We start from the raw sequence: 1,180 nt of genomic DNA on the forward strand, positions 1-1,180 counted from the left end.
TCTCTGTCACGAGGAGGTCTTCTCATTATTGTCCTGAACCCCCATTTACTTTTTGCAGGGTTTTTCCCAATCTTTCTTGATTTTTCGGAGGCCGCCCAGGTTGTACACCCGTGTCCATTTGATTTTTGAGTGTTTGAAGATCATCGGGTCTGTTTCTATCCACGTTTCACCTTTGTTCTCGAACTAATACTTCTTTCCTTTATTGTAGATGCTTTAATTTGATTTTTGGACTTCGGCGGATCGCTATCACGCAGCGTGCAAAGTTCGAACCTATTCCTCCAACTTTACCTCTGGACTGGCCCGACGCAACGTATCGCTTTCCGGAAAACATTCCTCTGCTGCTGTGCCTTCCTAACGTGAGTTGTGTTTATTCTTTCGTTCTCTTACCAATTGTCTTACCAATGTGTGTCTAGTGTTCTAATTCGCTGTTTCGATGTCCGGCGATTGCAACGTGACAGCACATAGTGCTGCTACCACGTTTTCTTGTTACAACATACCCCTTGCCACTCAAACTCGATTTTTCGAGTTCCGGGAATCGCCCTCACTCTATCCACCCTCCTTGACATCGTAAGCTTGTTCCTACACCCCTCCTTTGTTTTTCTTTTCTCATACCCTTCTACAGTCTTGTAACGATTTTTTGATTTTCTAAATTCTGGCCATTGCTACGTGCTGGTAAGTTTCTATAAAGTTACATTCTTGTTCACGAACTAATCCTACTTTCTTAGATGTTCTAATTTGATTTTTCGACATCCGGGGATCGCTATCACGCAGTGTGCCACCCCGCTCTTCCAATATTGGCCCGACGCAACATATTGCGTTCCAGCAAACACACTGATATGGCTGTGTCTTCCAAACGTAAGTTGTGTTTATTTTTTCGCTCTCTTACCAATCAATCCTTCTAGATGGGTGTCCAGCATTCTAATGACGTCCGGCAATCGATACATGGAAGCACATAGTGCTACTACCGTGTTTTCTTGTTACAACATGACCCCTCTCCATTTAAATTCGATTTTTGGAGTTCCCGCAACCTTCCTCAACCTACCCACCTTCCTAGGCGTCGTAAGCTTATCCCTATACCCCTTCTTTTGTTTTTATTTTCTCAGATTCCCTTCCAGATCCACTCTTGCAATTATCTTTGAATTTCAAAGTCCGGCCATCGCTATGGTGTGCTGCCCATCGT

General features: G+C 43.9%; 1 protein-coding gene across 1 annotated transcript; it reads left to right on the forward strand.

Annotated features, from left to right (window-relative positions):
- Positions 1-433: 433 nt before the first annotated feature.
- On the forward strand, positions 434-641 carry LACBIDRAFT_307129 (uncharacterized protein; the record flags this gene model as incomplete). Its single annotated transcript, XM_001891080.1, has 2 exons — positions 434-567; positions 623-641. The coding sequence occupies 2 exons, from the start codon at positions 434-436 to the stop codon at positions 639-641; spliced, it is 153 nt and encodes a 50-aa protein (XP_001891115.1).
- Between the last annotated feature and the right edge of the window lie 539 nt (positions 642-1,180).

Source organism: Laccaria bicolor, genomic scaffold (genome assembly GCF_000143565.1).
Source record: "Laccaria bicolor S238N-H82 LACBIscaffold_344 genomic scaffold, whole genome shotgun sequence".
Lineage (NCBI taxonomy): Eukaryota > Fungi > Basidiomycota > Agaricomycetes > Agaricales > Hydnangiaceae > Laccaria > Laccaria bicolor.